The 14575-nt window shown below is 38.7% G+C and overlaps 1 protein-coding gene across 5 annotated transcripts in view; it reads right to left on the bottom strand.

Moving 5' to 3' along the window:
- NSD2 (nuclear receptor binding SET domain protein 2) overlaps nucleotides 1-14575 on the bottom strand; it is a 105734-nt gene that overhangs the window by 45497 nt on the left and 45662 nt on the right. For all 5 annotated transcript variants that reach the window (XM_054065565.1, XM_054065567.1, XM_054065570.1 and 2 more), the window contains exon 3: nucleotides 2284-2449. In XM_054065565.1, the coding sequence (XP_053921540.1) occupies nucleotides 2284-2449 (166 nt within the window). The remainder of the gene's footprint in view (nucleotides 1-2283; nucleotides 2450-14575) is intronic.

Here is a 14575-nt window from a genome sequence, read left to right as displayed (position 1 = left end):
TTTTTACAGTCCCTCTGCATTGGAAATCCATAATTGCAATGTCAATTTTTGATATATATTCTAGTCCGTTTTCCAAGTTTTCAATGCAACCCTTGAAAACTACATAAAAACAAACCAACAAACCCCCTCCCTTACAGACTTAGAAATACATAGTTAAAAGTTACTGAAATCTCTAGTGAGAAGTAAATACCTTACTCTGTTCACAGCTGTGGAAGCTGATACTTTCACTTAATCTAATTAAATACATGAATGTATTTAGAAGCATAAACATCAAAGTTATGTGCTGCTCCTACTTGGGTTTGATATCCCTGCTAACTTCTTTTCTACTTAATCTGCAAGTTGTTTGGATTCTGCTTTCAGGCTTACCAAACTTTCAGTAGAGCTTGGTATAAATATACTAAAAAATAGTTTACTCTCCTCAGCTGAGGTTAAAACTAGTGAGGAATGCAATGTGCAGCAAGATGATTTTCTGTAAATACAACAGTAAAGGCAGGCTAAGGAATGCTGACTAGGGGAGGAGCTAGAGTGACAAAGGACACAGAAAAGGCTGGAGTACTCTATGCCTTCTCTGTCTCAAGATTTTGTCTGTCTGTTTATTAAACTGCAACATCTGCCCCCAAGCCTCTAGGTTCCTTAGTTTTGTGACAGAGGCTGCAAGACTGAGGTATTGCTCAGAGCATATTAAGAATAAGTCAGGGAGTGCTTAATCATATTGGACATCCATGAGATTATGGGAACAGATGGGATGCCTCAGAAAGAGCTGAAGGTGTTACCCAATGTGATCACAAGGGTGATCTCAATCACAGTCATCAGGGGAGATACTCGATGACTGGAAAAAGGCAAAAACTGTGAACACTGCACCTATCTTTGAAAAAAACAAGTAAAATCTGGGGAACTACAAGTTAGGCAGAATAGCTTACTCTCAATGCCTACAAGGCTATGGGGTAAATTCTCCTAAAAGCCATGTCCAAGCAAAGGAAAGGCAAGAAGATGTCTGGGAAGAGCCTGCACAGTCTCACCCAGGGCAAACTGCGCCTCATCAGTCAGATTCACACAGCACTAATACAAAAGGCAATAGGCACAGGTTGAACTAAAGGAAATTTCAACTAGATAAAGGGAAAGGCCTTCTTGCCATAACAGATGCCCAGAAGGCTGTAAAGTCTCTACCCTTGAAGACATGAGATATTTGACTCGACAACACCCTGAGAAACCTGTTCTAACTTGGAGACCATATGACTTGCAGAGGTCCTTTCTAATCTCTATTACTCTATCATTCGGCAAGCAGCACAGATAAGCCTCAGAAGTTTTCTGCACTGTACTTGGCATTGGTGAGGCTGCACCTTGAATATTGTATTCAGCTTTGGGCCCTTCCGTACAAGACGGACATTGAGGTGCTGGAGTGTGTCCAGAAAATAGCAACGAAGCTGGTGAAGAGGCTGGAGAACAAGTCTTATAAGGAGCGGCTGAGGGAACTGGGCTGTTTAGCCTGGAGAAGGGAAGGCTGAAGAGAGACCTTACCACTGTCTACAACTATCTGAAAGGAGGTTGTAGAGAGGTGGGCATTGGTCTCTTCTCTCAAGTGACAGGATGAAAGGGAACGGCCTCAAGCTGCACAAGGGAAGGTTCAGATTGGACATGAAGAAATTGGAACAGGCTGCCCAAGGAGATGGTTGAGTCACCATCCCTGGAGGTATTCAAAAGACAGGTAGATGTTCTTAGGGTAGTGATTTAGTAGTGGACAGGTACGGGTTGGGCTTGATGATCTCAAAGGTCTTTTCCAACCTAGGGATTCTATGATTCCATGAAGTTTCATGTATCAGCACAAAAATCAAAGTTGCAAATGAGATTAAGAAATGGTATGGATTGCTACTTAAAAATATCATTCACACTTGGTAGTTCCTGAGTTTAGAATCACAGAAAATCTGGCTGCCTGCATTAGGGAGTATTTCATTCCCATTAGCGTTCAATAAAATTTTTAGCCCCTATCACTTCTCCAAGCATCTCCATAAAAACAATGAGAAGTACCATCAGATAACTAGTGTAATAAGTCTCCACACAGTTTCATAGATTACAATGTTTAGATTTAAAGAGACAGTAAAAAAACCCTCCGTCTGCTATACGTTCAATAATAGCATTTACATGATCTTAGCATTCCTCTTGACAACAAGGAGCTGATCCAGTTACTGATATAACTGAACAGAGAAAATAAAGAACAGAATTTTCACAATATAATGGTTATGTATACCTGAAGAAATCCGGATAATTGCAGCATCACTGACATACCTTTTAGTTTAGTGTAGGAATGGAGAACAGGATCAGCAGAAACCATACAGGGCCACCACGGAAAACCAGACACTTTCGACCACACTAGATCTCCTATATTATACTTTAACAGATGGACTTTGTCTTCTTTGACGATACTTTGAGTTGAATCTCTCTTGACAGGAGCCTTAAAGATTAAAAAAAGAGAAATATATATATATTTCTTCAGATATGCACTAGGATTACTGAATAGCTCACAAAAATAAACAAACTACAGTTCATACTGTGCTTAAACGTTCACATTCTGTGTAAAAACACAGAGAGTGGTAATGGAAGGAGAGAAATAAGAAATAGTTCACCAGAATAAAGAACTATCACGTTTGCTAACAAAGAATAATAACAACATTTCACAAGTAAGAAAAGCTGTAGGTCATACTTTTTTTCTCTCACAGCTAAAAAATTCCAAACAGTAAAAGTTTGTGAGTGCTCTGAAGCTATTTTATCTATTGGAGAATAATTACAGAACTATTTCCACTCCAAGGGATAGATTTAACATGGAGTTCCGTGTTCCCCTATGACCGACATCTATTCACCAACTAAAACCATTCCATCGAGTTAGTTAAATTTTGTCTTTTTGCCTTCATCTGTTTTATTCGATATACATAATGAATGCCTTTATTGAGGTAAGCACTAGCTCAATGTAAGAAAGCACAGAATATGTCTCATTTCAGATACCTGAAAAAAAAAGAAATCACATATTTTTAACTTGCTTTTGCGTTTTTCTAGTACTAATTTTATGTGCAACATGTTACATCATTCATCTTGCGTAGTATCAGTCCAACAGAAGGCAGACTGGAGCTTTAGGCTTTCACTGGGTTTAACCTTAGAGCTGCAGCAAAATCCTGTTGTAATTAATAAAAGTGGCAAGAGGAAAGAAAGAGCATTGTTAAGAAACTGTAAATCTAGAATGCAGAAAAAGTACTTTGAGCTTATGTTGAAACAGATCAGGTTACCTTGTACAGATCTTTAAACCCAGAGAACACTACCATGACTAATTACACATTATTTTCCAAACACAAACAACAAAAATCTTTGATGTGCTGCAACAGCATAGAGATTTTCTTTCTACCCAAACACAGACGTACATCCAAGCAGAAACCCCAAAGCTTAATGGACTCAAACTTCTTTCCTGAAAGCTTTTAAAGCTCTGCCTGGTAAACACACACACTATATCATCTGATTGCTAGGGACAGTTACTCATCCCGTGATTCAGCTTTTCTGATGAATTCAGACTTGGTTCATGTGCCTGCAGCTAGAGCTATGTTCCCATGCCTGGAGGTTTTTGGCTCTCTAATGATTCTGTAAGATTGTCAGAAAACCTCTCCCACTGAGCTTGCCTCAAGTCCAGCACTCTCAACAGACCTAAAAGGTTCCAAGCAGATGTGAAAAATCAAACGAACCTTCTGGCAGTTCAACATGACATGAAAAGTTATGCTTAAAAGCTAAAAATGAAGTAAGACATATGCCAGCTGAGAACAGATCTGAAAAAACGTTATCCTAACACACACAAACTAACTTCAGGTGGGATGAAAATATTTTTCAATGAGTTAAATTTCCAGAAATGTAAAAGTTACTCAAGATTCTGACTCTCCACTTTCATTTGTGAGTCTCTGTATATTTCAGAAAGTGCAACTATGCTACAAAGATTTACGACTACGGCCTGTGAGGGAGCTGGCTGGAATAATGAAAAGGCTCTAGTAGTGCTTCTTATTGCAGCATGATCTAAAGAGGCGGCAGAGGGGCAGCGGGGACACGACACAGTACTGGGTGAATATGGCATTTCAATACATTTACAAACACTTTGCAAATTTAAAAAATGCCCAGAAGTCCTTTACTACATTGGATCATGATAAAATCTTGAAAATGACAGACCCTGCCCTGATAAAACCTGCAAGGTTTACCTATACATTTGCTGTATTTGTGGGTTTTTTAATCGTATAGTATTCTAAAAGAATGGCAAAATACAGCACAGAATTCTATAAACTTAATTTCTTTTAAGAGATCTCATATGAGATTATTTAAAAACCTATAGAAAATATCACCACAAACTCACTCATTTCCATCCTTCTTTCTCATATCATCCTGTTTCAGTTTGCTCTTCTCATTCTAGGAATAACTGACCTATTTAATAGGTATCTCAATACTAAACAGTGAAGTGTAATCCCTGGCATCCACTTCTGAGACAAGCAATGGTAGGATATCAACAGCCTCTTCAACATTTCCTCTCAAACTGCCAGTGTAGCACTGACTGCCTACGTACTTAAATTGTTTAAAACCATCAGAGAGTATTCAATACCGGAAGGAAATAATATGCACAGATTTTACTCCAGTATCCAGGTCGTCGGTTTATTTTAAATTATTGATGGGATGAGATGAAAAGAGCATTTCTAAACAAATCTGCCACCCAGTCCCGTGATGGCATCTGTGTCCCCATACAATGAGAGCTGGAGCTTCTTTATGAGACACGCGTACTCTGCAGTTTTTAAGAACAGGAAATCACCGTCCAACTTACAAAGTGGTACAGAAAAAAAACGTAATTTGGCTTGCAGTTTTTTTCCTCCAGAAGAAAACAGGAGTTGTTGTTTAGGCAAATTTTGACTCCTAGCCATATGAAGTCAGACAGAACAGGGCATCTGGCTGTGCAGCCGTGGAAGATGGGGAGGCGAGGACAGGAAGTGTGGTTTTGGTGGTCTGTGTGTATGCACCAGAAGACAGGGAATACCTCCTCCTGCAATAGCTGATCCGTTCCTTTGTGACAAGACTTGAACAAGCAAACTAAGATGGGAGACTCCCTGTTTAAAGCACAACTGCAAGGCAAGGGAAAGTCACACAAAATCAAGCTATTTTAGAATACCTTCCCCTCAATTTTTGGCTCTTTGCACCTTTTTCTTTCTTTAAACTGTTCTCACTTCTAATTAGATTTCCTAAGTGTCCAAGTCTAGATTTCTGTGTCTAGATTTCTGTGTGGAACAACCTTTGCTTGCTGTCATTGCTAAAGAAGTCTGGATTGCTCTGCATGTGCCCCATCCCATAACCTTTTACTGCAGTTTTGACAGAGTAAACACATTTAGTCACATAATTTCCCCTCCCTCTCCTTCCTTAATTACACGCAAGCTCTGCAGCCTCTGAGACAACTACTACCTCAGGCACCTTAGCCTCAAACTTCAAACCAGTTCTGCTAAACAGAAGAAGGAAACAGGTAGTGATCACTTATCTTTTCTACCCTATTCCAGTTTTTTTATCCCTTTCAAGCAGACTGCAGAGAAGTTACATAAACAGGCAAGGAAAGCCTGGAGGAGCAGGTGATGACTCCCACACAGATCAGTCCTAGCACTGAACACACAGGCCATCTGACAGGCTCTGCACTATTCAGTATGGCATATATTGGAATTCCCGACTTTCCGGCTTAATATCCTACGAAAGACTTGCTCAAAAGGCAACTAGATGGATTTTAAATTTATTTTGTCCAGGGAACGTGGAGTGTGGAATGGAATAATTCCCTTATTGCAACTCAGGGTTTTTTGTGAGAAATGATTCCTTGAAGAGTACCAGCATCCTTAAAAACACGTCTAGGCCGGCAGCTGCAACAGGCTAAGAAGGACTGACACAGAAAAGAAAATTTAACGTGACTTTCTTATTCCCTTAACATTTCAGATTTGTTTGTCATTTCTCTGAGCACTTTCATAAGCAAATAAAGACAGGCAGATTGATGAGAATTTATGACACTGCTGTCAGCATTCTACCAGCCCAAAGGCAAAGAAGTGGCTCGGGCACAGAAGACATTGGTATTTAATTGACTTTGCCTGTATCTGATCAAAAGAATACAACCACTTTCCATTTAGTTCAGGTCTGACTAACGAGTAATGGCAAGACAAGAACTCAGCATAAATGATGGGTACTTTCAAAGCTTAAAATTACCTTAAAATGACCAAAGAAAAATGTATTTAAGGGTAGCATCTTTACTGTACTGAGAGCTCTAGGTTTGTTTGTAGACTGTTATGAAAACACCATGACGACTGCTTACTAAAGGGACAAAGGTAATTTGAAAGAAAAAAACAACCCACCACCTAGAAAATTTACTAAATGCCATCAGACCAAGATAACTTTATCCCTTTTCAAGTTACCAGTGATGGAGATACTAATATTATCATTATTTCATGTATATATGCACGTGGACATACATGTGCAAGGAATTATAACCCCTCAAAACTACTGCAAATTACCTTAAGCATCAAATAGCTACTATTTCACTATACAAACTTTGAAAGATAGAGAAATAATGTAAAAAATCCCCTTCATCAAGCTACAATTGTCAAAAATGATCAGACTAAGAACAATGTTGAGAATCAGTGAAGGATACATCACCAGAATTTAATACTGGGCAGAAAAAAGAGAGAACAATTAAAAGAAATTAAGACAGTAAATATTCTCTGTGGAACGCAACAGGCAAATACATATTGAAGAACTTGCCAATATCTGCTATCCCACTTTCTGTGCTCATTTTTAATTCAGTTCCATCCTATATCAAAGTACTTCTACTGGACAACACTGTAATAGAAGGCCGCACTACAAACACTGACTGCTCAACAAGGTCTACTGGCACTCCAGAATAAAAGCCAATCTACCAACATTACAAAGAAACTAAACCAAAATAATCGAGTTCCCTAAACAGAACACACAAACTTAAACAGTGAAATGTTGTTTCTGTACTATAGAAAGGACAACACTGCCTGCTGACCCAACCTATGTATTTTTCTGGTCCTGCTATCTACTTGCGCTGTATGTCATCCACTCATACCCCTATTTTCTATCACGGATTTGTGTAACAGAAACACAAGTAAAAATACTTTGCCTTTTCTTGCCTCTTATCGGGAAAGACAGTGAACTAAGGAAGTGGTTGTAGAACAAACTTCATTCCTTTAAGGGGTTCAGGGTAGGTGGTAGGTTTCCCTGGAACAAAAGGGAGCAACAGAACAAACAAAACTGCTTTTGTAATGTTGTTGTCACTTGAGTTCACCGATGACTAAGGACACTATAAATAACCCACCAAACTATGTAACAGGACAATGATTCAAAATATTTCTTCCCTGAAAAACCACCATCATAATTATGCTCTTAGGAAAGCTCTTGCTTCCTGAAAACTTCCGGAATTTCACTGAACAAAAGACAAATCACCATTCAGTCTTCAGGCAAAGGAATGCAGGGATGCAGCTACTTTCCCAATGAGTGATGTTCTGTCCTTCACAACAGAGAAACAGCTTCTCCTCACTCTGTGGCTGAGGACAAAAAAATCTCATGAAGTCAAATCACTACAAAACAAAAAATTATAACTACAGCTGATTAAAATCTACACAAAACCCTCAATGTACACTGTTGCTTCAAATTAAAAGGGTGGCAATTTAAGTCCGTTAAGAAATGGCCAGTGTTTCTTCTAAATTATTCTGCCTATAAAAATACAGTATACTCACAAACAACTGCCTTAGTGGTTTGGGTTTCTTTTCTTTAAAGATTATAATTCACACATTACAGTAAATCTTTTCATCCCAGAAGGACAAATCCTCAGAGGCCCTATGTTTATCCAAATAGCTCTCAACTTCTGGGATGTGGGGGAGTATATTTTGATAGCAAACCACAAGTAACCGCGCAGATTAACAATAAAAACAAGTTTTTCCATTTTGTATTGTTATATTCTGTTTATCATCAAACGGAAGAATGCTGTGTAATGACTTATTCAGCAAACCACTGTCTACAGAATGTTTCAGGCAGAAAACTAAAGAATAAAACAGACCCTCATCAGAAGATTAAGAGGAAACACTGAATTATTACTACAAATCCGGGAAGGATGAGGAAACATGAAGAAAGGAGCAATGATTGGGCAAAGTTCTGCGTTCCACCTTCAGTAAACCAGAAAGGGACACTTCAGCAGAGCATGCAAAGACTGCAACCCTCAAAAGGTCATTGCATCAACCTTTGCACAATTAAATCCGCAACACCCTCATATAACACACATCACATTGTACAGTGAGGTAAAGACTGAGGGGGAGAAGGGTATGAAAAATCCAGATCAACACAAAAAATGAACAAAGCGTGTATTGGGGGTTGGTTTGCTAGTTTTTCAGATTTCCATTTGTTTTATACTATGCCAGGATTTAACTGAAACCTTCCCAATTAAATTTCAGGAGTAATTACATTAAATGTATTTCTTCAAGTTATCTTTTCTTTTCTTCGGTTGCTAACCACTTACTTCTTTTCTTCTGTTACTAAAAGGGAGTCATATCTGGCAGCGTGAAGAATTACATTTACAGAAGACACCAAGTTTGAATCTTCCTGACACGACTTTTCTTCAATGTTCTTACTTTTCCTCAATGTGCTTAGCTGGTAAAGCTATGAAACAACAGGACAAAAAAGGCTGAAGAAAAATCACTGCTCTACTTACAGATCCCCCGAAAACTTTCCTGTGCCAGCTGAGGCTCTGTGAAAGCAAATATAAGTTTCATGACAATACGTTTTGTTTTCTCCACTTCTTCCCACAAACTCATTTAAAGAAGATTGAGGAGAGTATGTTGAATATCACCACACAGGACCCTCCCCTCCAAGACGGAAAGCAAGCAGAAGGCAATAAAAATCTATTTAAGTTTAGAGAGGAATTGATATTGTAGATTATGGATTTAAAAACAAGTAAAAAGCTCAAATTTGTATTTCAAATCAATCTAAACTAAACTCCTGTATACATTTCAATTCTTTTTTCTGGCTTTGGTACCCTCATTAGCAAGTCTCCAGCAGACGAGAAATTTGTTTTTAAAATGCTTCTACATTTAAAAACAAATCTGTCTCTCCAAATCAGCAATCTTCCTTTACACAAATATTATCTGAGCAAGTATTTTAGAAATACGCGTAACACAGTATTTTAGTAACTAGGATACAACCCTTTTTTGAGAGAAACGAGCTGAAGAAAAACAGACCAAATAATTCATAGATAGATTCAGTAAGATGCAAGATCTTGAACACTTCCCAACCCTCCAGCTTTCTTAAAAATCTGAAGAGAAGTTTCTTTCAGCTCATTTACTGAATTTCTGCATTTACATTTAGATGATCTCTTAAATTGTAAGTTCCTGTTTTATTATTGAAAGGTTCCATGTTTCAGAAATTTAAATTGGGTAAGGCTTGATCAGAATGAATGAAACCACCTTTTACAATGAGTATTAGAAAAAGATTCCTGCCTATATCCAACGCCTCTAACCATCACCCAACCTCAAAAGCATAAACTTTTGACGGAGTATCTGGGTATAGAAGACAGTGTGGATATGAGATGCTACAGAAGTCTGGAAAAGCGCAGCTGCAGAGTCATGAGGAAGTCTGGCATGGAAAACCATTATTTCTGAATAATCTCCATATGAATTTCACATAGGATAACAGAATGAAAGCTAAACCATCTCAGTGTACCTACAGATTTTCAGGATGTCATATCCATATGCATTTTGTTAACTACATTTACAATATACATTCTTTCAAGATCTGAATCTGTATCAGGGCCGTAACCTTAGCACTCTCCTACGCCCTTACAGCGTTCAGTAGGAAAGTTTTCCTAACACTCCTTCTTAACAGGTATCCTCCTCTTGGTAGCTCACAAACATCCAAGGTAGCACAGGTGCTACCCAAGTGCAGATAACACTGCCAGCATGTAAACAGATTTTAAAGAACATTGTTTTCTGGTGAAGGCAGATATTTATCTCTATGCTTTTTTCAACAAGAACACTTCTGAAAGAAGTGGTCTAAGCTCAAATAGAAGAAATGCTGATTCAGCATAAAGAATCAGCATTACATTTAAGTAATAATTTCACATAGTCCAAGTATTACTTTGCCTTTAAGATTAGACCTTTAAAATGAATCCCCACCATATCTAAAAGCTGGCACAAGAGGATTTCATTCAAGTCATGTTGTTACATACACCTAGCAGGTCCTCCTCTTCTAGAGATGAAATACAAGAAACGGCATCAGTGGTTAATTGGCCCGGGGCAGGTGGGGCGAACTAAACGAATGAACCAGGCAGACGTGGCCTTGATTGGCAATGCTGAACCATATTCCTGAAACATTACCTACCTTCAGCAATAAAGATGTACAGAAAACCTGGAAAACTCTAACCAGAAATTCCCCAATGCCACATGAATATCAAAATAGGGGCAGTTGTTGCGGTAAAGCATCATGAAGCACGTGATCCAAGTGCTATCAATTCCACAAGAACTAAGAATCTAAATTCTTTTACTTCATCACAAGTATCCTCAACATACACTTGAGTTGATGTTTATTTACTAAAACAACAACAAAAAAACAAACCCAAGCTTTTCAGGCAACAGTTGCTGCTATGAGGCCACAGATATACTTTCTTCATGCAAGAGTAGCAGGGCTTGTTTAATAAAAGGTCTGTACAAGATCGTTTTCCCTTTTGCACTGGGCTTCCAAAGTAAAGCATTTTTATGAAATGTCTTTCTGAGAAGGGAAATAATTCCTTGTTATTGACAACTTACACTTTTAGCTACTGCCCATTTTATGATGCACAAAAGAACAACTCCTGTAGGTACTTTGGATATTTACAAAAGCAGAAATGTAAATGTTAGCCTGGCTAGACCTATTTATTTATAATAGGAGGATAACTAAACATGGTAATAGACAAACGTAAAATTAGTGTCTTTTGGAGGTACTAAAGTTCATGTGCCCTACATGAAATCCACTCAAGAACAAGGAAACTTGTAAAAGGAGGTGGATATCACTGTTCCAAGACAGATCAAAATATTTTGCTTTTGCTTCTTTGCCTAAGGGTTACCACAAGGCATCTTTCTTTCTTGACAAAAGGGGGCTTTAAGGGCCAGAAATGACATCTGGTACAGATCACTTAAGTTTCCCAAAAATCTGCCTGTAAATCCATCCAAGTAACATAGTCCTGAACTGTAGATCTAACTCTCAGCTAAATACTAGAGTTACGCATGCATAATTTTGGTGAAGTAGAACTATGAGCAGAGCAGCAGAAAGTCTTCACCGTGTCTTGGTCAGAAAATCAGTGAAAACAAGCAAATTCCTTGCTACATACACCAGTAATGGTCATTAAAATGTGAAAAGGAGATGCTGAGATGACTGCGTTCATTTAAATAATGACATCATCAGTGCAACGAGTCAGAATAAGTCTGCTTAACTTAAAGACAATTAAACCAAAAAAGCATCATTAATCTCTCAAGTGTGTTATGGCATACAAGCTGCTGTTGAGTTGCAAAGGGAAGTTAATTCTTCCAGATGATGGTCTGCTCAGCACTTTCCTTCATCTATACTGTCTACAGTAATATCCAAAAGACCAAAATAAAGTCCTGGAACACACAAAGCAAAATCATGAGTATGAAACAACACAACAGTTGCTGACATTCTCCAAGTTTGAGTTAGATTATGTCTGGTCAGCTCTTCTCCACAGAAAAGTGGCTCAGTGTTCTGAAACAGTTAAGAATCAATCAAATGCTAAGTATTATTTATAATGAAAAATAACGAAGTTGCCAACAATATAAGAAAATCACTAACATGTATCTTGAATGTCCTGTACTGTTCTGATCCTTCAATCTCAAAAAAAAAAAAACCCTAAACGATACCACAAACAAACCTGAAGGGCATCACAGTACAGAGAAATGATGATAAGAAATAAGTAGTAACAATCTGGAGTGGCTCCTATAGGTGGAACAAGGCACTAGGTCTCCTCAAGCTGAAATTAAAAATTGAGCAGGTTTAAGAAAAAAATGCTATCACTAATAGAGAAGTTTGTCCGTGATCCCTCTTTCCAGTTTAATGAAAGAATCAAGGGAAACAAGTAGGTGGCAAATTGAAAAGGAAAACTAGCGGCTCTGTTGCTCTACTACTTAATGCCACGGATGCAGAAAGTTCACACAGGCTCAAAGAGGAACAGGTCTTTATCCATGAATGTAGCCACCTACAGCTACTGAACACGAAGTCACCAGCTACAGAAAACTCCAAGTCACAAACTGCTGGTGGCTGAATATATTCAAAGAGACCATCACCCCATCCTTTGCCACGTCTATACTCGCCATTCAGCATCCTTCCCTGAACCCCAAGCCGAGAAGCCGAGTTAAATGGCTTCTTGATGCAATATGGTGGAACTATTCTTATAAAGCATTTTTGTCATCACTTCAAGGTATTTCATATTTGACTCGGATTTTTCACCAATATAATTATGAAGAGCGGGGAAAAAAGTACTTGCATATTACATACTGAGATGACAGTTTTACGCAGAAAGTGTACTTAATTCAGACATTTTTTCATCAAAGAACAGGAAGTCTGGTATGGAGAGCCTTCAACAAATACTTCAGCTTTCTGTAATTAATTTTGTAGCCACTCTGAGAATACTCATAACTTCTCATCTCCCCACAAACCAGTATGCTCTTGAGACTGTATGCTTTTTGGTTCTTCCTAGCAGTTCTTTAACAAGAACTTGTAGTAGTTCTTTAAGTAGTTCTTGAAGATACTTTTCCAATGAGGCATTAAGAACAAACAATTAAAAGTTCCAAAGTAACAATTACTGCTGCACATTGTGAGCTGCTTTGCACAAAACAAGTTTTCAAGGCGTAGCTAAACATAATCCTTTACTGAGGGCTAACACAAAACAGTAGCTCAGGAACTCTTCCAAAAGGGGTAAGAAGTTATTTTTGTTGTTCCCAAAGGGATCACCCAGAAGAGATTTTTAGGGTTACTCCTACTCCTTTGGGATTCTGATGGTATCAGCCAGACAGCGTATATTATTATGTGCCTGAAGACAGGATCTAACATCTTAAAAACATTAAGACAATAAGTCTATCAAAAAAAAAGAAAAAACAACTGAGTTCATTTTACCCTACAACTACAGATCCTGACTCCCATGGTAATTTAGCTGCACATTTTATGGCAACTTCCGTAATTGTACTTGACCACAAATTCCTAATAATTGATGACAAAAAACAATCAAGCAAGCCCTCCTTCTGAAAAAGACCCATTTATTTGACTTTGTTTTCTTCTTACTTTTTTGAAATTAAAACAAACCAAGTCACCTCAGGATCTGGCTGTAACAGCTGTAACAGGATTATCAAATGTGATGGGCACAGCTCTCCAATCTTACACAAGGAACTTGGTTTCTGCTCATCTCTACTGATTAGATGTAAGCATCAGAGCAACATCACCACCTTCAGTGGTCCTCATCTTCCTGTATTTAGTAAGCACAGAAGCATAAAAAGCAGTGGATAATCCTCTGGCTGCTTCAGTTCTACCCTTACTGGGTTTCTAAATCTCAGCCATTCACTAGGAAAGGCACTATACCATTATGTAGGTACTGGATATAACCGTGTTGGCCAGAACAGCTTTTCTCTGTGAAGATGAAATGGCAACATAAACACATGACAAGGACTAGGGGAATTTCTGCACTAACTTGCAATTGACCCCCCCAAAGCGGCTGCTGCAATATCTATTACAGACCATACTCAGCAGAAAAAGTAACAAAACTGCTAAGTTTCTGGTATAAAACAAAAGAAGGCTGCAAGAAAACTGGACAGCGAGCTATGGGGAAGGTACAACTTTCAGATCACGTACCTTTTATACAGCTGGAATCCCTAAACTAGCAAGTGTAGCAGTATGGGGACTTCCAGGTTTGTCCTGGACACAGCACTACTGCTTTTCTGAGCTACTGCACTTGCGCTACGAGGTCGTGCCAGGAAGCCATGCCAACAGGGCAAACTGCCACTCACAGGCCCAAACCGGCTTATGCAGAACAAGCTCAAATGTGCTAGAAGCGCATGCCAAGCTGTTCTAATGGTCAGAGAGCACAGACCTACTTTGGGACCACCAGTGTGAGAGATGCAATTGTATGTCCTCTCTCTATTTCCCAGACAAAAACTCTGGATTGCTCTAGGGATTGGCCTTGGATTTACTTCATATACTTAAGTGTATGAAGTAAGTTTCCACCATTCTCCTCCTAACAGGATTGTTTCACTTCTAGCAAAAGCACTGAGTGAGAAAAATCTAAGGATGTCCTCATTCCTAGCTGGTAACGTTGCAAAAAATGACAAAAATAATGACTCAAAAAGAAGTCGCCACAAAACCTGGTGCTGAAGCGTTGCCACTCTTGTGAGCAGGACCATCAGGTGGGCAGCTATCAGAGTCCATGGGTTTGGTGGGTATTCACACATCTAACATGGGATTCCTACCCCCAGTGACACAGAAGGTTTGGAAGTGC

Source organism: Cuculus canorus, chromosome 4 (assembly GCF_017976375.1).
Source record: "Cuculus canorus isolate bCucCan1 chromosome 4, bCucCan1.pri, whole genome shotgun sequence".
In the NCBI taxonomy this organism is placed as follows: domain Eukaryota; kingdom Metazoa; phylum Chordata; class Aves; order Cuculiformes; family Cuculidae; genus Cuculus; species Cuculus canorus.
The sequence above is the reverse complement of the archived record's forward strand: the minus strand, read 5'-3'. Positions and strand labels throughout refer to the sequence as shown.